The sequence below is a fragment of the Morone saxatilis genome, unplaced genomic scaffold, assembly GCF_004916995.1.
Source record: "Morone saxatilis isolate NCDOM2014 unplaced genomic scaffold, NCSU_SB_2.0 Contig17, whole genome shotgun sequence".
NCBI classification, from domain to species: Eukaryota; Metazoa; Chordata; class Actinopteri; family Moronidae; genus Morone; species Morone saxatilis.
In genome coordinates this window covers 19,737,908-19,764,719 of record NW_023339729.1, presented here as the reverse complement: position 1 = coordinate 19,764,719, position 26,812 = coordinate 19,737,908, and the positions used below count along the sequence as shown (strand labels likewise).

Here is a 26,812-nt window from a genome sequence, read left to right as displayed (position 1 = left end):
TATATATATAAGTGAGAGCACCTGGCTAAAGTTTGCAGATGGCACTGCATACCTTATCAATCAACCAACTCTTTGTCGTTTCAGTAAATTCAAATAAAGATTTCTTTCTCTGTGTTGGTATTGGTGAAAGTAGTCTCTTACTGTAATGTGTGGTCCCCATATATAGAGAAATTATGGGAGTAATTGAAGTAGTGAAGTATATAATGTCTCTAGTCTGGCCCGACCTGTCCCCGTGTTGATTCTGTTATAACAGCTAAAAATATTGCAACAGCCACTAACCTGTTAGGTTTAGTCCAAAAGAAGGAGACAACTTTGACTAGAAGGGTGGATTCTGTGTGATCTGAATGGTAAGCTTTTCGTGAGAAGTTTTTTCATTTATCTGCTTGCTGTCAAAGAGTTTCCATAGCAACATAGGTTGCATCAGGGACAATTGAAACGTGTGTGCCGATGTGTTCTTCTTTGTTTGTTAAAGAAAACATTTGCAGTGCACATGAAAACGGTTACAAATCTAAGCCATGTGCAAACAAAAACATGAGTCTTGCATCTCATTAACAAATAGTCAGTGTTCTACTTCCTATGCAAATATTTTTTGCACACTTTTTGTAAATGTTTTACATAACAAAATTAATCCACTCCGTTAGCTCTAATGTGAACACAGAAAGTAATTAGGCTGTTTCTCATTTGCCTCTGACATTGAACAAGGAAACAGTGGACACGTGATAAAGCCACAGAATGTCACTGATGATGGGGGTGTTTAAAATGTATTAAGAAATATGTAGGTGATATATTTGTTTAGTTTCATTACTCAAAAGCAGAATGAAACAGTGTACACTGTCCTGTATATATAGTAGAAATTGTCGTTGTATGTACTTGTATACATGTAAAAACCCTAAAAGACACAAACTAATTTTATTGTACAGAACAACAGATGTTAGGTGTTTGTAATACTGTACCTTAATTAACTGCCTCTGTCCTCAACTAAACTCATTCAGTTATTACTAATGAACATCTTAACAACAACAAAACAGAAACATTAACTACAACAGCAGGATGCGTGTCTTTTCCTCTCCATTTAATCTCTTTCTATGCATATATTGAGTTATTATCATACGAACATTATGACTGATTATTTTTACTCTGATTTACTCTCAGCCCCATAATGAGATATTTGTCTTTGCTGCTTTTTCGTTTGCCAAGCTGATAAGAGATGATGGTGGCAAAGCCTCTGCCCGCCCGAGCTCTAAGAAAGGGGGTTAAGGGCAAGGGGAATGGATTATGTGGTCTTACTCATTATGGTTCCTGTCAAGTCCTTTGTGTGGCCCGGATGCTGAAATACATAGAGGAGCCCCAAGGAGCCCCAAGGAGCCCCTGCACAACTCACCACGCTAATCCAGCCTTGCATGAACTGAACAGGATGATAGACATTGCTAAACAAGTTTGGTGGGCAAACTGCTGCAGATGAATCATTGATAAGTAATATTATTAAAAAAAGGTGGAGAGTAGAGAAAGAGAGACAGTGTGTGGAGGTGGTTTGAGAGTGAAGACCAATGGGTGAGAAAAGACGGGAGACAAAGATAAGATAATTACTCAAACTAAACAAATAGTGAAAAATAAAACTATTCAGTGGTGTCCATCACAAGAGAATATAATGTAAAATGCATCATTGTCCTCTTAAAATGTACAGTAGGTCATTTCTGCCGCTAGGGGGTGTCTAACATGACTCAGGCAGAAATTGTTCTGACTTAAGTTTTACTCATGTTAAGTTTGGTCATGTTCACCAAGTTTCTTCCCTCATCCTAGCTCAGCTATAGAAACTATAGACAAACAAGGAAACACACCCTTACTGGAATAACATTACAGATTTCTCTGGGTTTTAACATTGTTGATTTGGGATCATGTAAGTACACAACTGGACAAAATTATATTTTGTATGTACATACAATGTATTTGTTTTAGGGGATGTATCAGTATGGGTTTTTTAGAAAATGTACACACTTTTGTACACACACATTTCTATAATATTTTATGGCAATGCCTAGGTCTTTAAATAACAATACACAATTGATGGAAGGATGTAAAATCTAAAGTGCACCCACGCTTTAAAGTTACATTTTTAATTATGTTTTCAAAATAATTGGTTTCACATGGCTCTGAGGATTCCTTATTTATGCGCTTATATTAATTGGCTGACACACATAATGTAAGGTCGATCCTGAGTCAGAGGGATTTTCATGTACAAAAGACGAATTAGTGCTCTATGTGCATTTCATGGGTCAGGCGTAGGTTTTTAAAATTTCTTTTATTTATTCAATTCTGTTTTGGAAGAACAAAAATCTGGAGAAACTGCAGGTAGTAGAAGAAGCAGGGAAGCCGTCCGCTGAGAGACTGAGGCAGAGACCCCATCTTCAGGTTCAGCACCCTCAATGATTCCATTTTATCCATTTTTAATGATGAGCTGACCTCAGCAAACACTTCAGATGCTCTAATAACTGTATTCCATTCATAAATTAATCATCCCGTCGTCCATTGTTTACCAGCCGGCGAATTAAGGCACAGATGTAATCCCGTTAGCATAGTGTTTGTTGGACCGCCAATGCTGCTGGCGCTTCTCTGCACAAAGCTGCCAGTCACTCTTAAACTCCACTTATGGGATAACTACAGCTTAAGGCCCAGAGCTACGTATTGTAGATTAAGGCTCATATCTTAGTTTCTCTCTTTAACATCTATATAAGAACAGTAGTCTCTGCAGACTGTTGCCTCAAGGTAAAGATGTTCAGCTGTGGAGTGCAAAGATATTTTTTCAGGTTACCACATTTAAGATTCGTCTTAGTAATACTCAAGAAAAGCCACTTAAAAATGTTGGCCAAAATGTTAAAAGACATAAATTGAATGAAAGTCATAAAAAAAACATTGTACTGTCAGACGTGATTCATTTGTCCAACTTGCTTAGACAGCATGTGTCCAATTCTATTCTATGTCTACAGCACATCTAACTGTTGATTGATTGAAAAAGCCTGCTGTGCTGTCAGTGCCACAGGACCATGAAGATAAAACCCTTAACATGCCATAAAAGACCTGCATTGATCTGACAGACCTCACTTACAAACCACTGTTTTTCTAGTGCCGGTTGCTGCAGTTTGTGATCTTCTTTTTTCTTCTCAGCTTGTCCTCGGGCACCCAGGCAGGAATTTCTAAAAGCATAGGATATTTGGTTGCTCATCTTCTGAAGGATTCAAAAGAGCACAGAAAAGTGGCTAAGAGCAAAGAAATGACAGAAAGGATTGAAAGAAGAGATAGTGGGCAGATGTTGGTCAGTACTGCTGGCAACCGGCCCTTCTGTCACATAGCCGGCCCACCTGGGCAAACAGATGGGGAACTGATATGACTAATTCATCTAACCTACAACGGTCACTAGCTCGATTAGCCTGGTCCCCAGAGCTCTACAGCCAACAGTGAGAACCCACTGAACGGGGATGACAGTCGAGCCATTGACTTGAATGTTAGCCTTTGGAAACAGCTCCACCTAGCACAGATGTTTTTTGTTACAGATGTTGAAGGACTTTGGTTATCCTCTTGACCTTTGATCTACTGCCATCAACTAGTCAGTTTCAGTTTGTCCAATAATTTATTTAATTGCAAGACATTCCCCTCAGTCTCAGCTGTACTTTGTGTTCAGTGGTAATTAGCAAATGTTAGCAAGTTAGCATGCTCAACTATGCCAAACATCAACATGTTGTCACTGTGAGCATATTAGCATGCAGCTAGCATTTAGCTAAAAGCAGACTTGATGCAGTGTTGTGGAGAGGCGGTTTCTGCCTGTCATGCCATACTGCATTTTAGTGCCCTGACAGCGTGCCTACTATCTTCCCGGGAATTTCTTTACTGTTGTTGTCAGTTGTGACAACACCAAGGCAGAGGCAGAGTAGGTTGGGGCATGCTAATGCCATATTGGCTAATTATTCCAGAGCTCCAGTATTTAACATCGGGGGATTATAACTGTTGCCGACTGGACAATGTGGACATTCCCGAAAACATCTTAGATTTGTGCTGGGGTAACATTACAGACACATTTCCTGCACATTCATAGTAGCCACCGCTCTGCATCTGCTTGGTAAATACAGCACATCTGGGGACAGAAAGAAAACTGACAGCCACAAAAGCCTGAGTAAATCTGGCCCTTAGTGTTGAAACTGTATCTCAACCACATTTTTATACATTGAGCTTATGTTTTGGTCTTCACTATATTTAGTCAACAGATTGTATATCCAGTGGTTAGACATGGCATCTGTTGGAAATAATAAACCACATCACTTTCAAGTGTGTTCACAAGTGTTATTCTGAGGTAACACATTTCAGCTTGAGTGGGCTAGCAATTTCAGCATTATATACAGTGATGGAGGTGCAGTGGATTTGTTTTTAAGTTTGGCCAAACTGCCAAATGGTGTTAAAAATCTGTGGTAACAGGTTTTCTCACCTAGAGTCTATGATAACACAAACCTTCTGTAGCACTGAGGCTGTTAATATGCTGCAGTTAACATACATTATGACCTACAGTAAATGGTCCCTCTATTTTTCACTATGGAAAATCACCTCAATTCAGTTGTCTAACAACAGTAGAACAAAAAAATGTATTATCAGTGACATACAAGCAAATCATTACAATAATGCCAGTCATAATATTTAGAAATAGTAGCAGAATTTCAGTTGCTTTGTCAATTGTCACATGTTTTTTTGACATATAGAAACAAAAAAACACAATTACAGTTATGCTTATGTGGTATAATAAATATACCTTTATTTATGTCAGTATTAATGGGTAATTGTAAAGTAGTAATAAATCATATTTGTTTGTCTACTCTAATGTTAATTAATGTAACTCTCCTTATGGAAGTGTTTATTCTTCCTTGGTAGGTTTTTCTGGGGGGAAAAAACTCACTTCCTATGGTTGAAAGGAATAATATGATGTTTTTCCTACATCAGCAAAAGCACATCTGAAAAAATAGAGAAAAACTGGGTGGATATTATGATAAGCCAGACAACAGACAATCATTGCCAGCAAAAGAATTTAACTTTATCAACAGACAATTGAAGGAAAAGATGTCACACAGTGGCAACAATGGTGTGTGTCAGATGATCTCTGTGTAGCCAACTACATATCACAAAAGATAAAGAGAGGAAAATCTTGCAGATTTTGATGTTATTAAAAGATAGAGAATAGCACTGACATAGAACATTAATTAAACTATAATAATCACATGACTAGCTATTAAAAAAACGTGTCAGGGCTAATACAACAGTTAGTCATAAAACTACTTCACTTATAATGAAAAGGAACAGGTGAAACTCCTCATGCACATGTATTTGCATATTTACTTCCATACTTCCATGACACTAATTTACAGTAATTGTTACATTACAATTTGGATAATTGAAATACATCGACATGTGCAACATACACACCGACAGTGTCCTCTATGACTTCTACAGTGAAATAACTTCCTGCATACACACTGGAAAACCTGTAACTTGCACTAGAGTGGTTTTCACTGGTTTTGTAAGTCAAGAGTAATGCCTTGAATAGGAAATTCCAAGTCATGTGTCTTAAAAGAGGATTTAATTAAAAGTTTTGATGCTAAACTAGATTATGAAACTTTGTGATAGAAAACTTTTTGTTCCCTTTTTGGTCTTCTGTACCTGCTCAAAATAGTTTTATTCTAAGTGACTTACCTCTGCTGGCAAACATCACAACACTTTTGTTGCTTATGTTGCATGATTGTTCTTGAAAGTTTAGCCTCAGCTCAAAGAGGCCCATCAACCCTATTTACATATTTGAGATTTGAGCAACCAACATGGCTGGTGTCAGATTGTAATTTTGAGCATAACTATAAGCCAGAGTATCATTTTGCAGAAAACATTAATTGGCCATTTTGGGCAAAGTAGAGGCTGCAAAGGGCATACAATCCTGTGCTTTAAGGATTACACTGCACATTAGAGGATGTCATTAACAGTTGATTGAAAAACCCTGAGATGCTTGTTGATCTCAAATTTATACATTTTCTTTCTGGTATGTGTTAAATGGTCTTGCATTTAAAAGCCCAATGGTTTGGAGGTTTAATATAATTTTACTCATAACCCAGTGTCAAACAACGTATAATTTGTACGAGTAAATAGTGTTTGTGTAATTTGTTTCATTTAATGTTAAAATTATGTTTTCTTATGGAAAATGTGGTGTTATTAATTTGAAACTTTGATTGTGCTTGTACTTTGTATTTGGGTATTCTGACATCATACTTAATAACCGACCACTCACTGATTTCATACATTGTTTGCCACCATTTTACAACATTGTGACAATTAAGATGTGAAATCCTCAACACCCTTATAATGTATAATTGAATCTGCAGTGCAGCTACTTCTCCAACCTCTAATTTAAATGGATTTTAATTTGGTGCTATGTATTCCCTTTTGTCACTCAGTTGTTCATTAAATAGATCTCAAGTCATTCAGTTGCACAAGGCTTTTCTTTTCATTGGAAAATCAAAGAGAACATTTCAACATCAATTCAATTTATTGTCTAATGTTTGCTAATCTATTTCCCTGTGCCTTGTTCTTAAGCACAAAAACAAGGTAATAAAGAGAAAAGCTATATAAAGCAGTCATGTTGGAAAGATCATTGTTAGTTGTAATATAGACGTCAAGAAATAAGCTTTCATAGGGATGTTTTCATCTTTGAAACCTCCACCAATGATAATTAATGACAATCTGACATATACTTGTGTCTCCATTTTTTTCAGGTCGTTCATTCAAGCCAAGCTGCTGCAAAGCCCAGAAATCTCTGGAGTTCATCCCAATAAACCTGCACACCCAGAGGATGAGGGTGACGTGCCCCAGAAAAACAGGTATTACACTATGACCTTAGACATGTGTTAGACCTTTTATTACACCCAATACTTGACTGTTTTGGCCACATGGGAACAGTTGAAACAAATTGTGAACACAACATTGACATAGCATAAATAACATTCATTCATTCGAAGTCGAATCCCTGCCTACTTGTAAGTCTCTCTTTAGCAGTTTACCATGCACTACTGTGTTAACCAGCTAGTCACTATATTGTTCATTTGGTGCTAAACATATACTGTACAGTTTTGTCATTCAAAACAGCTGCCTGCTGCAAACGGCGCTAGGGGAGCTGTGGGAGAGAGCCAAAACAGTAAAGTTGTGGGCCCGACATTAAAACAATGACTTAAAACTCGCTATAAAACTCGCCAAGGGGAGCTGTAGATTCATGTGATAATTCTCTGTAGGTTCATCAGTACAATCGACCCCCTTTAATATTGTAAAACATTTTCACCTTGTCATACATTTTAAATGTAAACATATTGATTAAAACGCTCTGGTTCCCAAGCTAAGTCCCTATGGACTGACTGCCACCTCTAGAAATGTTATTTCATATGAAACACATTTCCATAGGCTGCTGTGGTTGTCACCTACTGTTGTCTTTCTATGCCTGACTTCTCCATCTGTCAGAGATATGCAGAGGGCTCAGACAGGGTGGTTCTCGGTCATCACACAGGCTGAAAGGTGAAAATGAACTTGGCCTGAGAAAGATAGACAAAACACTAATTAAGCCCTTTGCATTTCTCCGGAGAGAAAGACTAGGCTGTCTCCTCTGCCGCTGCTCTCTAGCTGGCAGAGCCTGTTATTGGCCTGGAACTGTCTCAGTGTATTAAGGCGACTAACTGCTGCCTCACTATCTGTGAGTGGGCTCCATTTCAACTATACACTCAATGATTGATAGAAAGTTGAAGAGAGACAAACCGTGACATAAACTGTGGTTCTTTCAGTGAAGACAAAAGGGATGACAGATAAAATAAGTAAAATCAAGTCATCATCCAACCCTGCAACCGTCTTACACTGTCAAGGCTGAAAAAGAGGAAGAATCAAGATAAAACAAGCTTTAGAGGAGTTTGTCAATTGACTGATTGACACTCTGATAATTACCCTCTTTGGGCCTACACCTTGACTCAATTCCAGGCAGTGGTGCTTAAGGTGAGTGTGTGTGTGTGTGTACACTCTACCAACTATACTACACTAGGGCTTCATGATGTTAGATCTGAGTAATCTAAATTAATGGTTCATGGTATTTAAAGACAGTGCTGTGGCAGAAAGACATTAAGAGCAGATTCTTTTCAAGTATCTTACTGATATTTTTCAAAATAAATTTGAATATATTGATGAATTTGAATTTTCATATAAGCGCAATGTCCCCATTTAACAGTTTAGTTATAGGCTTCCAGGTGTTTAAAATATGAGCTGTACAAAAAATGACAATTGCAACAATGGCACTTCCTCATGAAATGGCGCCACAAAAACACAAGTTCAGACTATTCACTCAGGTTCAGGTCCTACCCAACCCCCCCCTGCAGACGCCATGACAAGCCAGTAGAAGTCTTGAGTGTAGTAAAAAGGACTTGATCCCTCACTGGCCTCCCACTTACAAACACTGCATGTTGAGTTATTTTGGAGAACTGAATTCATATAAGTGAGGGAAGGCTAAATAACAGAAACCTGTCTGTTTAATGCAACCAGTTCACCAGCCCCACAAACTCCACAATGAACATACAGTTAAACAGCTATTTACAGCAAAAACTATAATATATATAAATATAATATAAAAAATGACAACCTTCATGAAGGTTGGATTTATGAGTTTCAGTTAGGTGTACCTAATGTATATATTACATTTTTTTTTTTTTTTTAAACATTAGAATCGACTGAACATAACATCAGTGGCCATCTGACGAGAATGGTCTGACAAAGATTAAAGCCTCCCAACACAGACAACATCTAACAAGACAGTTCAGCAATTCATTTATAATATCAGGCTACCTTCTAGTTTTAATTTGTTGTAATAATCTTGTTTCAAAGTGAATTACTGAATTACTATCACATTGCACATTTTGTTCGATTTAAAAAGGAAAACACATTGAATAAATGATTGCAATCAGTCAGGCTCAGGAAACACTGGAACCTGCTCCTTAATGGAGGCAAGTCTCAATTTCCAACAGTAGCCAATTGCTCTATTGTTCCGTTTGATTTTCTGAAGTGATGCATTTCACTGAGCTTGGCTACGCAATCCACTCAACAACGCTAAACCATTCATTTTCATTTTGTCTATTTATCATCCAGCAAGAAGAGGAAATCGGGGGTAAAAAAAACACATTGAACTCAAAACAGTGTTCATTTGTTTTGCTGGGAATGGCTGTCTTCTGTCTCTCCAGCCTAAAAAGCTCAGCTTGGCAAAGCTGAACTGAAAGCATTGTTCAGCACTCATTTGGGTCAAGTAAAAGGATGTTTTGTCATTGTTAAACAGGATTGTGGAATGGGTTAAGTATGAATTATAACCACTCATCCTGACTGCCACATCCAATTTCCTGTTTTAGAAAGCAACTGTCCTCTCTGTGCTTAAACAGCTTGTTCTGTTCTTGATTTATTGAGAAAAGGATGGTGTGAGAGGAAGAGCAGGCAAATCAAGCACAAATTGGTCATTGTGCTTGATGTTCTGAAACCCGCCATTGTGTTTCAGTATACTGCTGCTGGGAGAACCAATTAAGGGAACTTGGACATTTGAAAACTCCAGGGGCCAAACGTGTGGCGGACAGGGAGCCTCATGGCCAGGCACAGGGATAATTAATGGAAGAAGCAGTGGGTAGTAGCAAAGCCCCCACATCAAACCACTATTGGTCTATTGTGGCGTTGTTAGGGGACGGGAGGCTGTTGGCCACTCTGTCATTCACATCTCTGTGGCAACACTTGGAGCTGTGTTGTGTCATTAATTTCTATTTTCAACCATTTTTCAAGCAGTGTTTTCCTATGGTCGAGGCTGTTCACTGTTGCTTTCCCAGAGGTGTTCATTAACTGACCTGGCACTCAACCACACCAAAATATTCACCCCCATAAACCCCTGTCCACCCCCTCTTCCTCCTCTATGTTTTTTCTGATTTAATTGTCAGCCTCATCTATTACTCATTCAAAACAAGGCCTGTTGTAAGCACCTCTGTGCCCGCCTAGCCGTCTGTGAAGTGTTTATTTACATTTGACGACGGTGTGCAAATTGGAATGAAGCGCTGTGACATTGGCCGTCCTTCTGGTTCAACATGGGACCAACGCTACATTAAGACCGAAAGATAGCTGGAGAGGTGACTAGTAATAGAGCAATACTGACACAATATAAATCAACCTGAAATATGTATCCCTAAAAGCAAATATAGTGGCAGAGTGCAGACGAATGTCATGCCTCTTTTGTGTGAATAAGTAGCATAAAAACATAAAAATACTGTGTGTAGGTAACAAAACTAACACCATGCAGGAACCCCACGACATAACTTTTACATTTTAATGTGAACTAAAGCTCTGGAACTGCTCCATGGCCTATTCAAAACTATTGAATCAACCCTCATGTCAAGTACCATTAACTAGGGGCGCCCTATAGCTTACCTGGTAGAGCTGGCGCCCCATGTACATAGGCTGAGTCCTTGCTGTAGTGCCCATGGTTCCTTTTCCAACCTGTGACCCTTTGACAGGAAAGGGGGGTAGAAAGAGAACAACATGCACCAGTCTTCAGCTGTTCTATCTAATAAAGCCATTAACTATTGATATAACACTTATTCGAGGTATGCCCGTAAAATGAAGTTCAAGTGTATTTAAAATTGGAAAATACTCTTTGATGGATATAATTTCTTTTTTGTTAACCTTATTTTTCTCACCTCAAGGTCCTCTAGTGCCAAGGTTTCCAAAAGCTGTATTATACATCTCACTGTTTTAAATCCTATCAACTCTATCTGCTTTCTTTACAGATGCGTTCTATGACATTGTCACTGTTGGTGCCCCTGCAGCCCACTTCCAAGGCTTCAAGTGTGGTGGTCTTCAGCGTGTCCTTAGCAGATATGAAGCAGAGAAAAAGAGGTAGGAAAAAAAACGGCACAATATGGTGTTTAGAGGGAGCATGAGTGATTTAATACAGGACACATGCTGAGGTGGAAACAGGCTTGTATTGACAAAATAATTTAACTTCGGCATAATTGATAGTGACAAACAAATTTGTCCCTGGCCCGTGGACTTGATTTTCCAAGCTCCATACAGTTACTTACAACCAAGCAATGCTGAATTTAGACTAGAACTCCACTGCCTCTGACAGCTCAGTTTGACTGGAGGCAACAGGCATGATGGAAAAGGTTTGTTGAGTCAGAAGTTCCTCTGTACTGGTTCTTTTCCCTGGCAAGCATTTTTCCTCCCTCCTGAAGTTGTATGTTAACTTGTCGCTGAGGAGCCACACATTTTGCTACAACTTCCCAGCTGCCAGCTGGAGCTCGCTCTTCAAATGCACTTGAATTCAAAACCAAGTCATCAGACCAAGTTTTTTGTGGAGAACAAGAACATTTATCATAAATAGTGTTACTACAAAAAGTATGAGCTGTGCGACAGTCCTTCATCAATGAAAAGCACTGCAATAATCAGTCATTATTACTGCCAAATATATCACAAGGAGTGAGTCCTTAAGCTGAAAAACTGAATTCTTCTAAGAAAAACCTGTGTACCAAGAAGTCTGAGTAATATACTGGCTTTGCTTAGACCAGATATTTTGCGAGTTGTTCTCACTGACACATAGGGAGCCTCTCAGATTGAGTTTTATGTGAGATTGAGTTCAGTCTGTGGCTGTGAACCAGCTCTCTGCTTGATTGCTTGATGGGAAAAATATGTCTTGTGTGTTTCCTTTACTGACCAAAACCGCTAGCTGTACAAACACTCAGGGTTGACTGAATAAAATGAGACCAGGCTACTATGATCGTATTTTATATACACCGATACAAAGATAAATGTATATGTGCATACACTGACTCAAAGTGCACTCTGGGGCAACATATCCATATGAATTTCTCAAACCTGAGATCAGCAGTATCCTGTAAATTTTGCTGTCTTCGCCCTTTGGGTGCAGGGTGGAGCAATATATGTCACTGGAGTTCAGTATGTGGTCACTTGAGTGATGCCAGAAGAAATGAAGGGTGATTTTTCCCAAAGCTCCCCATAGAGTGCAAAGTCATTACAGACCATGCCAGATCCAATTAGTTACAGAGTTTGCAGCTCAAGAAAGAGGGGAAGAGAGGCAAGATGGAGAGGGGTGAGGTGTGGGTATGAAATGGATAAGTTGATGGGAAAATAGTTGGGAGCCTCTACTGATAATAGAAAATAAAGAAAGGATTTCTGTGCACAAGTGCACAAGTGAATTTGGTGAAGATGGTCAGTTTTATCGGCTAGCATGAACTATGATAACGTTAGCATATTTTCCAGAATCCACTGAAGTGAAATCATTTACTTTGAATGAGAGATTAGACTTCAGAAAGAATTCTCCAGGGAGACAGAGCTTTTTGTTTCATATTTGATTTAGCTAATGACTCGCTGTAGCTTAAATTTCCAATTTTCCGCCTGGCTAACTGACTACGGCCTGCACTGAGCCTTATCCATGTTTGACCTGGAATGCAGTCATTTGTCAGTCATTGTCAGAAATAGGAATGAAGTCCATTTCTCTTTGATTTTGCAGCATGTTCGGAGTGGCCATTTTAATGAATGTGCATGTTTACTTTAAACGAAGGACATTCATTATTTCATGGTTTAATTTACTTTTATTTTGCATGCACTAAACGTCTGACCAAATATTTAGCCTAGAAGGGCCCAATGAATTTTTTTTGTGATGTTTGAATGTGAAGTATTGTAGTCGTGTGCGCATGTCTAGTAGAGAGTCACTTAATTGCAGAGAAAGTCAGCCTATTTGAGCAGAGCAAAGATACATGTGTGAGCGCATACACAGACACTCACTCATTATACTTCCAGTATGTCTTCTCGCCTTTCAGAAGCAGCCTTTTGTAATCACATTTGATTAAAAAGGGAACAGTCGGTGAGATGTGAGACTTGGCTATTCAATGTGATATTAATTCATCAAAGAGAAGATGGAAAAGGATTGAGGAAGGGGGGGAAAAAAAGGAAAACCTGAGCGCAGAGGTGTTACCAGGAGGGCAATAAAAGAGCTATTCGTCTTTGTTCCCTGGACACTAGAAGAGAGGAAGGGGGGTTCTTTCCAGATCCATTAAAAACCTGCATTGGCCAAACTTGGCAATGACCAGAGTATGCAATGTAGTTTGTCTCTCAGGATGGGCCCAGAAAGAGTTTAATCAATAGCTACACTTAGTATTCTTCCAGAAACCCCGCACATGTACACACAGGGCAAGAGCATTTATCTTTCATTAATGCATGCAGTCCCACTTAAATGGCTGTTTTAAAAGTCACTGGATTTTTATCCGTTTTTAATTGAACCCTGTAGACAGAGCTGTGGATTTGCTGAGGTGGTCTAATCTTTCATTAACAGCCTTCTTTTGAATTATTCAGCTAATCTGCATAACGATGCAACACACTTTTTTTTGACACAGGTTTTATTGAACCTGAACACTGCCAATTTCTCCCAACCTGGACTGATGGCGCGTATGAGTCGGCGTGTTTTTGTTGCACATGCATGGGAGTGGGAGATATACAGTAGTATATGGCGTTGACTTGTATACAGTTTTTCTGTAGAATGTTAGATAGCCCTGTTTGTAAGGTCAGCTGTACAGACGCTGTGCAGTGGCACTCCTCTCTACATGTGTCTTTGAATTCTGTCCACCGTAACAGAGAGGAAGGAAGCACTGTCATTTTTCCAGGCCTCCTGGTCAAGCAGAACTGCCAAATGACACGTTTCTGGGACACAGAGAGCGGTTGAAACTACATTGCACACACTTAATAGAGTCTCCTGGGGCCGATGTTCAGATTTAATGTGACTAGCAGCATGTTGTCCAACAAAATAACTTCCTCCCAGGATTTCTGTGTGTGTTCAGAGACAGGACATTGGCAGTGGCTGGGACTCCATGCTGATGGACAGCAGCTTGTTAGTTCTTTGCCTGCTCTGGAGTCAGCCTGCTCCAGGTTTTGTGGGTGATGAAGAGGGACGCTGGCAGTAGCCTTGAGGCTTATATGGTCTCAGATCAGGGTTGCTAGCTTGTGTCTGAATCACTGAGGAAAAGTTTGGCTGTTATTTTAATAACTGATGTGAGATCAGTTCCCAGTGGATGGTTCAACAGCAGATGGAGTTTGGCAGTTAAAAGAGTCTGGTTTGAGATCAGATCTTCTAGCATGTATCTATAGCAGACTATATTTTTCATTGTGTCCATGTGGCAGTGGCCTGGTGTAAGAATTGTGATTAGAGCGTGCTGTCTAAATGACGAAGGAGGCTTTGGCAGTCACCTGGAGTGCTGCAGGGCTCTCTGCTGACGTAGCTGCATTTTACTCCTGCTGGCTGTCAGCAGCAGGCCACAAGCTCTTCATTAATTTCCTTCCCACTATTAATTAGCCATGCACTGGAGATGTGGGCTTAATTAGGCCGCGGGGTCCAGCGGTTTTCTCCCTCTCATTACTGTTATAACCAATTCCTATTGATCATTTAGGAAAACCAAGGGGAAGTTCATCCTGGATTATACTGGTTTTAGTAATCTGTTGCCTGGAGTCTCCTCCTAGACTGGAGTTTACCTGATGAAGTGTTTCGCCACAAATGTTTAAGCACGTGGATGGGCCTTTATCCTGGAGACATAGTGCTGTTTGTTTGTGTGAAATTTGAATTATAAGAAGATGAAGGGAGATAATTTTATGAGTCAAAGGGCACTGTGCATATTGTGCAGAGGGAGTGGCAGCACACCTTCAGTATTTTCATAGCTGGAGGCGCGTGGTGTACCAGGGGTGCACATGGAAATGAGGTGGGATTAAGAAGAATTCATTATCATACATTATCAGTGAGTCAGTATTGGGGTCTGACAGCAATTCCTTCTAAAAGCATTGCTCTCTCCACAATGATGTACTGACGTCAAGTAATGGAGTCTGAAGGAGCTTCACCTAAGAGGACACTAATCTCTAACAGGAGGAGGAGAGTTGCAAGTGCAAATGTAGTCGAGCCCAAATATGTCTCTGAGACCCAGGTGAATTGAATTCTTGTTTCTGAACATATGGAATATCCAGCAGTCTCCAATGCATTATGTGATAATGTCACCAATAATGTCTCTGCTGCCAAACAGGGAACAAGACCTTTACATGTCTGTGTGAACTAAAATTTACCGTAATGTAACTAAATGCGAGCCACAAATACAGTAATTGTGGAGTTTTTATTACAAATTATTTTTTTCAATTCACACCATACTTAAAATGAAACAGCACAGTAATATGACCAGTAGTCATGCTCCACTGTTCCACATCATGCTGTTCGCCACAAGTCAACCTTTGAGAACGGACAGTCTGCACTGTGAACTGCCCTGCTTTGAGAAGCGGCACAGCTGGCACAATATGAAATTAAGGTTTGACAAATTGTGTCACACAAAATTTAAAAGAAACCTGACACCTTCAGGTGACTTTATAGGAAAAGGTAAAAGTTAAAGCTTTCATACAAGCAAGATGTTTTGGTTGAGAAATTTTAAACTGTACTCTGCATCCTGGGTTTAGTGCCACAATTTGGAGTCTAACTATTATTTCTCTGCAATTAGATGTGTCTGCAGGTAAGATTTTTTAATGACAGGAAAACAGACAACTAGAACTGGAATAAAAGGGGTTTGTGTGATTTTAGAGGTCTCTAGAAAAAATCATGTGAGAAGAATATCACAAAACACGAGTGCAGCATGTCCTGCACGGTTGACTCTGGGCCACAGGCTGGTGGCTTTGGTTGGATGTACAGTAGGTATGCTATTAAAATAATGAGATAATGAATAATTACTAACATATAATTGATATGTACTATGTAATGGAATATGAACAAATAATGCTTTTTCTTCCATTGTAGCTCCAATTTGAGATAATTTAAGTAAAATAGAATTCATGGACACATTAGAAAACTCATTATGCCATATTTCTAGTTTCATTGATCTGTATTTCACAATGTGGCATAGAAAAAATTAACTTGTGCATCACTATGGTTAAAACACTCAAGACAACCTTCTAGATCAATGTTTTAGTCCTTAGTTTGTGTCTTTGGAGAAAAAACAAAGCACTTGAAATGCTCTATACTGCATGTATGAGTCTCTTAGGTCCGTAGACATACACAAATAGCATGCAAAGTTAAAATAATTGTTGGACGAATGACTCATTCACAGTATGAATATCAATAAATTCATCTTCATAATTTATTGATTTGTTAAAACAATGCCTGTGTAGAAATTCCCAGTACTGCTTATATTGCTATTATACATGGCATCAGCAAACGTATACTCTATGTACAGAAATCCATCTAACCTTTTATTTTATTTTCAAAAGATTTTGTACTTTCTTTGGGATCATAACAGATAATATAGCGCTACAAGGCAAAATAATACGGTTGATATCACACACTGGGAATGGTCTGATCAAATGTTAACTGCATAAGAACAAAAATGTTTAACTTAAAAGAAATTTGTTCAGATTTAACATGAAATAGATCTACCATCAAACAAACAGTAAATAACAAGTTCTTCTGGGAGCCCCTTTAATCAAAAGTAAAGGATTTGGGAAGAAGGAGGCCTTTTATGAGTTCAGTTGTGCTGTGAGTCAGCTTGAGGCTAAGTCCCGCCATCCTAAGACCTACACAGGTGGGTTGATTTTCTGTTCTTGTATTTATTTATTAATATATCATGCACTCCAATAACACCACAGACTGTGGCCTCAGACGTTACCTTAGGGTTCAATCACCACCTCTCTGACACATATGCAACAAAAAATAAATATCATAAGTTCCACAAAAAGTTGTAAGTTTTGCAGGACTATATTGTGTATTTTTGTGTCCACCCACTGTTTTATTGGCAACACGCTTTAACAACTTTGCACACAGCGCTCCCAAATTACATCAGGAATGGAGTGCCCGGATAGCTCACCTGGTGGAGATTGCGCTGCAGGTATAAAGACTGAGTCCTTGCTGCAGCAGCCAAGGGTTCAATTCCCACCTGTGGCCCTTTGCTGCGTGTCATCCCCTCTCGCTCCACCTCCTTTCCTGTCTATCTTCAGCTCTCCTATGTAATAAAGGGGAAAATCCCAAAGAAATATAAGAAAAAGAAAAAAAAATTACATCAGTGATGGAAAAAATGCCCAAGGCTTGAAATGACAATCCAATCCTTGTGTGCAACATCCCCTTTGGCATTTCATCAAGTTTGCATTCACAGATTTATGCTGTTTTACCTTTGCATGGTTTGCTGTCTTGGTAGACTCGTTTGGACTGACAGCAATGCTGATGAGGCAATTAAAGTTCCTTGCCTTAGCCAGCCTTAGAGGGGATCAATTCTGTCCTCTAGCATCAGGTGGCAGGTCCCAACATTCATTACTGCCTGCATAGGCTCCCTAATGGGATTGGATTTGTACTTATGAGTCAACAGGGCTGTTATTGAATCTCAGTCGCTGAAGCAATTGTCCTCTTCCAACAACTTTCTCCTTTGCCTCTTTTCTGGAGTCTCTCTATTCTTGCAGTCCTGTAGGATTTTTTTCTCTTTAGTTCTGCATAATGTAATAAGACAAATGTAAGCTCACAGGGGATGAAAGGGTTTTACAGAATTTGCTTTGTTGCCGTAGATTATTCAATTATGGTCTTCTCTATGCTGAAATCTTAGCATTTGAAGGTATGGTTATGGAAGTGGGCATAACAGAAGTTTGCAAGTAAGAAATGGTTTTGTTCTGTGCAGTTGAGTATTTCACACTGTTTGCCCTGTGTCTCTCTCTCACTTAGTGATTCCTTTGATTAGCTTTGAGGTTGTGGGTGGTAGTCCTCCAGGGGGCTCATTAGCTGTAATGACAAGGCCAAGATTTTAGAGTTAGCCAGTCAAAGACATGGTTAGTGCCTAGTAGTAGGTCAAATTTTTTACAGCCTTCAGATTTTCACACTTATTGATACATCAGGTAGTGTGGTTCCACACAGGGTGACTTCTGAAGAAGCACTGTCTTTCTCTCACTGAAAAATATTAGGAGCGCTGCAGAGAATACTGTATTATGCTAGTCCTTTGTATGTGCTCCTCCCTCTTCCCTCTGCCCCCCCTCTCTCTCTTATGTCAATTATGCCTTAGGATCTGGCTCTTGGGTCTGGCCTACATAGAGGCTTGCAGAGCTGACTCTAAACTAGCTGGGAGGGTTGCAAATGACTTCCTCGCTCCACGCTACGTCTGATGGCAGGAAGTCAGCAGAAACTCATTGAAAGTCACTGGAACTTTACCCGAGGAGAATGTTTGATTGGAGTGATTTGCCCTGAATCTAGGAACTGACAAAAGGTGTTTTTGTCTGAGATTAAATAGCTCCCTAGAAATGAGAAAGGGATTAATTATTCATAAAGCGAAAATGGGTTGACATTGGACTGCAGGTCCAATTTGACAGTTCAGGCTGAGTACCTGGAAAGCGTTGCTGCTGTACATTATCAAGGCAGCAAAAGTAGCAACACATAATGAGTTAAGCTCAGAAAATAAGCTCGCCATAATGTAATGCTAATGGTCAATAAATACCCATTATTGGTCTGTTTGACCTCAACACAACAAATAGCCATTTGACATTGTAAAGTAATGATCAGACACACTGTAACACATTTTTGACCAGATGAGAGAATAGTTGCAGGGAAGCTTTTCTGATGTCGTTAGATAACAACAAGAGTTACACATGTTTCTTTTTCAGTCCCCTTCATAAAGATCCGGCCTGTGGCTGCCATACTGTGTTTAATTTATCTATTCTGTCAGGGACTAATTTACACCTGTGTGTAAAAGGCAATTAGATGCAATTTTTAGATGTTAGGGAAGGTTGCACTTGTTATTCACAACAGGGTTTAGAGGTGGATGTAAGAGCTGCAACAGTGTAGTACACAAAGCAACTAAGTGTGGTGCATTACATGCTCTACAACAACCAAAGGCATTGAGAGAAACAACTTTATAATTATAAAATGTGATGTGTTAACACTGTGTAGAAAAGTACTTACATTTGACTTATATTACACCTTGATCAGTTCTGTGTGTTAGGATTTTATGTGTCAGCGTTGATTTTGCCGGCAGATGGAGCAGGTCATCCAGTGCATGCTGGAGAGAAGCTTGTACCTTGTTTGACATCAAATATTGTCTATTTCTACTCTGCTAGTTTTGGCAAATGCTGGTGGGAAGTAGACTCCAGCAAGAACACCAGCAGCACTGATATAAACAAACACGGTATGAGCTTCAGTCCAGTATGGCTTTTGCTTATCTGAAGCAAGTGAGGCCCAGTGTCCTTTTTAAATCAGATTTTGTCCCCTTTTATATGTAAGAACTGATACAGTATCCAGTCCATTTCTGTGCAACAGCAGCAAGATCTGTCAAATCTGAAATCTGATGTGTTTTTTCTCCATCACTACAGCTTCAGCACTGCCTACCAGTGTATCTACTACTCTCCAGAGCACACAGCCAAAGCTCAGGAGGTGCTCAGCACCATGAGCCTCCTCCAGCCCCTCATCACAAGCTTAGCGGACCAGCTCCTCCAGGCTGCCCAGGAGCACTCTTCCCCCGGACTGAGGGATGCACTCAAGAACCTTTCTGACAAGGTGAGGCAGCCCCCAAACCCTGCACTCACCCTCACTTCCATCTAAACTATCCCTTTATTTCTCTTGGCCTCAGGCTACTGCAATACTCTGACCACCTCTTTTATTCTTGGACATATCTCCAAACATTGGCAGGTAATACGTCAGCATGAAAAGCTTTTAGATTAATCTGTAACTATGGTGATAATTACATTTAAACCCAAACTTACTTATTTGCTCAAGGGTTTGGCCTCTAAGCTTATAAGCAATCATTTTCCTGTTTAAAGTTGCAATCTGAGGACTATTCAGGCGGCCATATTAGCCTAAACTGACTGCAACACCTATGTTTACCGTCTCTGAGGAGTTATTCTCCAAGAGTGACTTTGTACCATATTACCCTCCCAGTTTCATTCCAAACAAAACTGTGTAATTTATAAATTCTCAAAACAACTTGAAAACTTTAAAATCCAGCATTTGCTTTTACACAGTTGCACACACAGATGCACACACTAAACAGACAACCTCAGGAAAAATCCATAACTCATCATAAAAACGCCAAACTAACAAAAGTGAATAGCAGCATGGAGGTTTATGGAGTTGGGGCGTTTTTATCAGTATAATTAATGAATTACATCTGGTGCTGTCAGATTGCAATCTGTTGTGGGAGAGATTGTTTTTGCCACAGTGGAATAGAGCCCAATCAGCCTGCTTAATTGGAACATTCGCTCTGTCACCACTTCCTCTCATCCTTGATTAGACACGCACACATTGGCCAAGTAAACCCCTGGCCTGGTCAGCACAAGCAGGGCTGCTCTCTGATTAAAATCTCAAGCTGTGTTTGTGTGTGTGTGTGTGTGTATGTGTGTGTGGTTGAGGGCGGTGGAAGTGTGAAACTGTGTGTTTGCGTGTGTAAAAGCTGATGCTCAAGTGACATTGCTCTCTTCAAGCCTTTAAAGTCTCCTCTCCTCTACATCTGGTCACAAAAAATCATCTTTGTACAGACACAAATATTGGGTGTGAATGCAAAGGTGTTTTTTCGTGACTCATGCTAACTTGCTCACACATGTCAAGTCTAGTTTGTTTTATTTATAGAGCCCAAAATCACAACTTTGCCTAAAAAAAACACTTACTTAAAGGAATAGCTTGATAATTTAAGAAAATTAAATATGTTAATAATATATAATTAAATACTAAATATAAACTACAGGCAGCAGCTTCTCTCCAGCTACATATTTACCAAATGTCTGTGAGAGTGACATCAATCCTCTCATCTAACTCTTGGTAAGAAAGTGAATAAATGTATTTCCTAAAATATTGAATTATTCTTTTAACAATCTGTACAACATACTAGAACTGCAACAGGTAATCAATTAGTCAATCAATGAAAAAATGAATCCAACTGCAACTATTTTGAGAATCAATTAATCGTTTTAATTATTTTTCAGACAAATATTCCCTGGTCCCAGCTTCTCTAATGTGTTAAAGCTTTTCTTCATTTATACTAATAAACCGACTGTCTTTGAGTTTTAGGCTGTTGGTTGCTTCTATCTGCATGCCCCCGATTCAGATGAGGAAACACTCACCAACAAAATATTAATAGGAAAAGGAGAAAAGACACACGCAACAGACAAAAGAAATAACCCTCCATACTCACACTTATCAGCAGACAGGTATTTGATATCCTTCTTACAGACATATAAATAAAGGTGGATGCATTTGAAGGTGCGTCTCTGCAGGGTGTGTGAAGTTTCTTTCAATAAAGACAGTGAGTCACACCTTCAAAGAAACTGGGGAAGATGAGACACCTGCAGAGAAAATCAGGGGGATGTAAGAACCTTTTTTCATCAAGTACTTGCTGCCTCTGACTTTTTCCTTCTTGGTTCAGACCACCCAACTCTAGGCCTAATGTAATATTTCACTCCTGAATACTTTTCCTGGGCACGTTCTGATTAGCTTTGGACACGGCAGATGTGCTGTTGCTTCTCTATATGTGATGATGATTCTGTTGATGATGATAATAATAATTTCACTCTGATGATAATCACAGTGAAAAGGCAATTGCAACGTATCTCCCCTCCCTCCAGCTGTGTCCTAGGACAAGTTATATGTCTCCGCTGTAACGGTTACCTGAGAGGAGCTGTGGGTTTGATTGTCTATGCATGATTATGTTAAATTATACGGTGTATGGAGGTCATATACGCAATAGTGAGTAAGTGTCCTCACAGCCAAGTGCTGCTGGAATCTGACCAGCTCTATCCATTCAGTCTGCCTTCAGCTCTCAAGTGAAGTTACGATGAGTGAAAAAGCTCTATTTTTAACTCAGCCAAAATCCACTCATCCTTCAGGGTAAAACCATTCAAAACCATTCAGGGTGAATAGATTCCTACAGTTTTCTTCTTTTTTAGATCAAACGTAACTTATTTTTCCGCAGTTGGAGTCCACAGAGGCGCTTTCTGACTTGCACTTCTGCTCAGTCAAGATCATATCAGCAGATATATTGAAGAAAGACTAGCAACAGAATTCATCCCGAGGGATTTTGAGCATTTCAGATCTGTGTACCAGGTAGGTGTGGAGGAGCTACATTAAGGAGTAGTTTTTGCACGTGGAGGAGCAAAGTTGCTTTGGTTTAGCCTTGGTAAGAAAATGAAGATGCAGTGCTTTTCTCCTTCACCCAAAGGACTGCACCTCAGATATTTCACTTTGAACACAATATCTATATGAATACTGCAGTACAGTATATCATTAAAATGTTTTCTGCACTTTGCTGTAGATCCTGACATTAGAGGATGTAAGCCATGATACTGGCTGAATATTTAGGAATGTAATTGAATGTTTGATTTGTAATTTAAGCAATTCCTATAAAAAGTAAAAAGTATAAAAAGTTACAGTATGAGCACTGGCATAGTCAAATTTCAAACTTCTTTGACCCTGTGATTAAGAAGTGCAAATATGATCCAGATTGTTTTAAATACAGTGTGTGGCTTTGTTCACTCATCTCTGGAAATATAATGAATAATACATGTTCTCATAGATTGCAAATTAACATTGAGGTCAGATAAGCAGAGTTCAATTTGAATATGAATTTACATTTTGAATTCCCAATTCCTGTTGAGTGTTTTGGTTACTGACTGAATCAAGCGTGGCTCATTTTTTTGTCATTTGGACATTTTTATCTTTTAAAATGATTGTTTGAAGATGATGTTTACTTTGTACACAATTGTGTGCATCACAGAATAGTATTCCAGCAGAAACGCTTGTTCTCAGGCAATTACACACATAGCCTTATCCATAGACTTCAGCACTCACATCATTTACTTACAGTAATGAAACTCATTTGGATCCATGCAAGGCAATTAAAATGGATATGAATTCAACACAATGGAGTTTTCAGTGTCGTCATAATTTGCCTTCTTTGTTCAAACATTCTTTAGTCTTTATTTATATTTTAAATTAAGAACAGAACAGTTAAACCAGGCTCAGATGGAACAGTGTTGTTTTCTTAATGACTGAAATGACTGTAGACTGTAGCTGCATCATAAGAGGAACACTGAAAGATACATTCTTAAAGCAAGTCAGAAGTTTCTTCTCAGTCAAAGCTACAATGAGTCAGATTTGTGAAAAGTGGTCAAAGTAACAGAACCTGTAACCATATGAAGATAGGAGAAAGGTCATTAGTGGTGAGGCTGATGATAGTTGAGTAAAGACAGCAGGTGAACGAAAACACTGGTGAATCTTCAAACTGAACTAATTATACTAAATCATCATTGTTACTGATTGAATGAGTAGCCTTTTTTATCAGTGCAATGGGACAAAAAGGTGATACCTTACTGTAGAAAGACATACAGTGGGTGTAATAACACAAAACATTAAGACGTAACAAACAGAGGTTATGATTTGAATTTGGTAACGATTTGATTTGTAGTTGTTTTTGTTTTGTAGTGGGAGAACTACAGACCTTTACTATGTATATGTGTTTCTGTGCATGTATAGAAGTGTCTTAGTGTGTTGTGTATTCATGTATGCACTAGTGTGACCAGAAGAATGTGCAGGTATGTGCGAGGACAACTGGCAAAAACTATAATAATAAAAACTAAATTATAATCCTAATAATAATACATTCAATAAATCATATTTAAATATGATAAATACAAATACAACAGTAGCTTTTAGCAGTGAAGCACCTCACTGGTGACTAGAAGCACCAATACCAGCTCAGTTGTTTCTATTAAAGCTAATGTGTTAACACTGTTGCAAATAGCTGGGTAGTGAGCTATTAACCTTGTAATGTAAACAGTGCTTGTGTAGGCCAAGTTTTATTCTGAACTAAATGTAACTGTTTTAACCAGCCACAGACTGAAGTGAAGGCAAAATCAATAGTGAACGTCACAGCATTACAGTGTGAAGGGTGAACGCTCGCTTACTGATAGACACGTGCTGCAGTCGCTACGCTTAGAGAAAACTGAAATGAACTACAGTGATTACAATGATGTGATGATGATTATGATGATGTTGATCAGCAAAGTGAATCGTAATTTCCGCTTCTGTACCTCCCAGAGCAGCTTGATGTCCCTAATTGGCTCAAGAAACATAGGCAGAAAGATCATTGGTCAAGATATTGTTATATAGAGAGAAGAAATATTAAATTATGTTTCTTATGCCAACATTTTTTAGTTTATTGCCTTTTCTTTTGACATGCTGGATAGTTGGAGTAGTAATTACACAAATGACACAATCATAAAAGTGAAAATCACTCCTTCTGGCACTCTCAACAGGCTCACTACTCAGTCCACATCTGGGAGGTAGGAGCAGGAAAAAGGTGTTTGTGTGACAAAGACATGTATATAATGACCTTGCAGGTTTCTTTTAGACTGCATTTTGTTCTGGTGATAAAATTGCTTATTGCATTGCTAACTCAATTACTTTTGAGAGCCCTTATCATTTTTTACGCAGTGGCGGCAGCTAGAGCGAGGCTCCTTGGTACCGGGATCATCATCAACTTACAGTAGCTGGTGAATTTGAGATCAAAGGAGGTGTGCTCCTCGGAGAAACAGGCTGGAGGAGGAGTAATTGAATTGTTTATTGTTTGTTGATGTTTTTGTTGCTCACTGGCTGTGCTGTGGTAATGGAAAGCAGCTACTTCATGGTGGAGGAGATTGTTCATTTTCCTTGTTTCTTTTCACTTCCTCTGTAAATAGTTTCCTGCTTCCAAGCTCACTTCCACCAGTATTTTCCTCCACCCACTCACCCCGCCAATGTGACAATCTCTCTCACTTACTCTATCTCCTTTGCTTTTTCAGCTCTTAAATTTTCATCTGTTTTGCTGTCCCACAATAACTTTTTTCCCAATCTCTCTTTTTCTCTTTTTGCCACAGACAGAACAATTTGTTCACACACTTAAGGATGAATTGGTCAAGAGTGCACTGCTAGCATTGCACGCAGCACGGCCCGGGTACGTTTCCAAGAACCAGAAGCAAACCTCGGTGCAGGGAGGCCAACATCACGGCCACATCCACCAGGACAGTGACCAGAATCAAAGCCCAGTCCAGGGACTTCCTGGCCACAGTCCGACCTTGTCGGTCACTGAGAGCACAGCGGTGTGTAATAATGTGGAGGAATCACAAACCACGACTAGGGGAGAAGGTGGGACTCTGCCGCTGAAGCACCAAGACTCCATACCGCACCATAAAGAGTATGACGAGGAGGAGTGGGTGAGTGGGACTACTTTTCTAAATCTTTCAGAGCTATGACTTTTACAAAAACAATGTGACAAGTATTATTTTTACTGCTGGTCCTCACAGTAGAGCACACAGGGGGAGACAAACTATTAACTTATTTCAGATAAACAATTTTTTATGGCAAATCATTTCAATTACTTGCAAAATTAGATCCCATACCAAACGTTTTTCTTTTTAATGAGAGGGTTTTCTCTGGGGAGTTTAAACGTTTCATCCTGACAAACTGGCTGCAGAATGTTATTGTGGTGTAGCTGTTGGTGTGTTTGCCTCTGCCACACTAACAGCAGGAGTTTATCATGATTTCTGCACACCAATGCCTAATTATCTCTCAAAATATTCCTCCCCATTATAACATGTTCAAGCCATATTTTTGAAGCAACAAAGTACCAAAATACACACCGCCACTTAGAATGCACATACATGCACTCTTGGATTGTCATAGTTGTGCACAAACAAAAGTGAAAGTGCATCTATTTGTCCACTACCAGTTGGAGCTCAGGAAAAGATGGAGAAAGGTGGAAACAATCCAAACACCATAAGAGGAATCTCATAGCCAGACAGCAATTTCCTTTTGACCTTTTGGACATGAAGCCCGCCCAGACTGTAATGGGAAACACCTTTTTGCTTTGTTTCTTAGAGATAAGGGAATACTTTTTTTAGCTGCTTCAGCAATTTTTCTTTCAGTTTTTGTTAGTTTTTGTTGTTTTCCCTCTATTTTACTGTCTCAAACACAATAAGAAAGAGATAGATATAATCAGCTGATCTGACTGCTTATTGTGTATTCCACTCTTTTAGGACAGGGTGTGGGCCAACGTGGCCAAATGTCTGAACTGTGTAATCGCCATGGTGGATAAACTCCAGGAGGAAGACAACAGCAAGCAGGAGCCAGTCCCTGAGCAGCAGCTGGCTGATGTCATCACCTCACACAACCCCGGTAAATGATACACAGAAGCACAATCATATAATCATCTCTGTTAAGTGTGGGTATGTTTATGCTGTAAATGGATGTAATTTTGCGTAGTGGCAGGCGACTGGCACCATCATGTGAAACCTGTTATATTATTACACAAGTTATCTTATTTTGGTTGGTTGAAATCCGCAACCTCTCCTGCTACTGGGCAACAACATTAGTCACCTGTCTTGATTGTAACATGAGGGTTGTATTTTACTATAATGGACATCCAACCATCCCTCCACTTTAGGCTCCATAAATCAGCTCCTTCAAGTGGAAACATACAACTTCAACTCCCTTCCTCCTCCTAGCGTTCCCAGGTGGTATTCGTCACTGTCGCAAAGACAACTGATTGCTTTCCGTTTTCCTCAGAGCCTAGCTCTGTGAAGTTTGTTCCCGGTGGCAAACAGAATTGCACAGTGAGAGCAGACTTATCTAAACGTGGATGTTGTCATTATGTTATAGCCATTGTACTGTGAAAACAACATTTATTTTATAATGATAAGTTAAAGCAAAAAA

General features: G+C 39.3%; 1 protein-coding gene across 1 annotated transcript in view; it reads left to right on the top strand.

The window, feature by feature from the left end:
* inpp4b (inositol polyphosphate-4-phosphatase type II B) overlaps positions 1-26,812 on the top strand; it is a gene marked incomplete in the record, with an annotated part of 103,360 nt that overhangs the window by 60,291 nt on the left and 16,257 nt on the right. Inside the window, 5 exon segments of the mRNA XM_035659923.1 lie at positions 6,795-6,899; positions 10,860-10,968; positions 19,447-19,630; positions 24,979-25,314; positions 26,137-26,275. Coding sequence (XP_035515816.1) covers positions 6,795-6,899; positions 10,860-10,968; positions 19,447-19,630; positions 24,979-25,314; positions 26,137-26,275 — 873 coding nt within the window.